At 38.6% G+C, this 1,344-nt stretch overlaps 1 protein-coding gene across 1 annotated transcript; it reads left to right on the forward strand.

The window, feature by feature from the left end:
* Positions 1 to 360: 360 nt before the first annotated feature.
* Positions 361 to 1,097, forward strand: LOC102192889 (flotillin-1-like). Its single transcript, XM_005755957.1, has 3 exons — positions 361 to 426; positions 538 to 675; positions 861 to 1,097. Exons 1-3 carry the CDS (start codon positions 361 to 363, stop codon positions 1,095 to 1,097), a joined length of 441 nt encoding a protein of 146 aa, XP_005756014.1.
* The last annotated feature ends 247 nt before the right edge of the window (positions 1,098 to 1,344 follow it).

The raw sequence follows: 1,344 nt of genomic DNA on the forward strand, positions 1-1,344 counted from the left end.
CTCTCCAAACTGATTAATTATCTAGCTCAGTAGGGCTCTTTATCTGACTACCAACTTAATGTATCAAGGATACAATTCCTTGCTTTTAAATACGAGATATTATCTAAAAATCTAATCTTCAGAGTATTCGGTAAAGTATTTGGGTGTACATATACAAAAAAATCTGTCACACTCGTGCAGTATTAATTTGGGGTCTCTGAACTCCAAATTAGAAGAGGATATAAGGAGATAGAAGGCAAAGAGCTAAATCAGTCATGATGATTTATGTTAATAAGAGTATTAATATGCAGCCCAGGTGAGACCTCTTATATGATGCCTATAATTCTGAATCTAGCAATAAAAAAAGGGAATGAATGGAATATGGATGAGGGAAAAATCCATAAGATATTAGAGGAGGCATTTCAAACTACCATCGCTTTGTATGAGGTAACATTTGTAAATGTCTTTTGTAATTCACTTTAATTTCTGTAACATTAAGGTACAAGGTGAGATTCAGTGTTTTCTGGTACAATAAGTCCGTCCTCATTTCTCCTTCAGGTTAAAGGTGAGGCTGAAGCATTTGCAGTGGAGGCCAAGGGTCGTGCTGAGGCTGAGCAGATGGTGAAGAAGGCAGAGGCCTTCAAGGAGTACAAGGAGGGCGCCATGGTGGACATGCTGCTGGAGAAACTGCCTTTGGTGAGCGATAACATCATCATAACAAGCATTTCTAGCTCCTGCTATTATTTTTAGAATTGTGCTGATAAAAAAAACAGAATTTGAAGCCTGTTAGTCATGAGTGTTGTGTGTGCATTTACTTCTGGATTACATTATTACATTCACTGGTTACAATTTTAACAGCTGTAATGTCATTTGTCCACCAGATGGCAGAAGAGATCAGCAGGCCTCTGTGTGAAGCCAAAAAAGTTACCATGGTATCCAGCGGAGGTGGAGATGTGGGCGTGGCCAAACTCTCAGGAGAGGTGCTGGACATCATGACCCAGCTGCCTGAGGCGCTGGAGAAAATGACTGGCGTAAACATCTCCCAGGTAACTCTGTTTATGTTACACCTACCTGCACTCATGCATCTACAGCTTATAGCTGCTACCGACCAAATTTAATTATTAATAATTAAATTCAGCACAAAACTTTAAAACATCCACCTTTCTCTAAGTAAGTAAGTAAGTAAAGTTATATAGCACCTTTCACAGACATATGTCCCAAAGTGCTTTACAAGGTAAAAGCATAATACAGTCATAAAATACATCATAAAAACCCTGGTCTAATTAAAAGCTTTTTGAAATAAAAATGTCTTTAGCTGCTTTTTGAAGGTCTCCACTGAGTCCAAACCCCGTAGAAATAGGGGAA

Source organism: Pundamilia nyererei, unplaced genomic scaffold (genome assembly GCF_000239375.1).
Source record: "Pundamilia nyererei isolate P.nyererei 1_Seehausen unplaced genomic scaffold, PunNye1.0 scaffold05560, whole genome shotgun sequence".
Lineage (NCBI taxonomy): Eukaryota > Metazoa > Chordata > Actinopteri > Cichliformes > Cichlidae > Pundamilia > Pundamilia nyererei.

Coding starts and splice junctions, on each gene's coding strand:
- LOC102192889 (XM_005755957.1), top strand. CDS start 361: ATGGATGAGGGAAAAATCCATAAGATATTAGAGGAGGCATTTCAAACT. Junction 427..537: donor CTACCATCGCTTTGTATGAG/GTAACATTTGTA, acceptor TTTCTCCTTCAG/GTTAAAGGTGAGGCTGAAGC. Junction 676..860: donor TGCTGGAGAAACTGCCTTTG/GTGAGCGATAAC, acceptor TTTGTCCACCAG/ATGGCAGAAGAGATCAGCAG.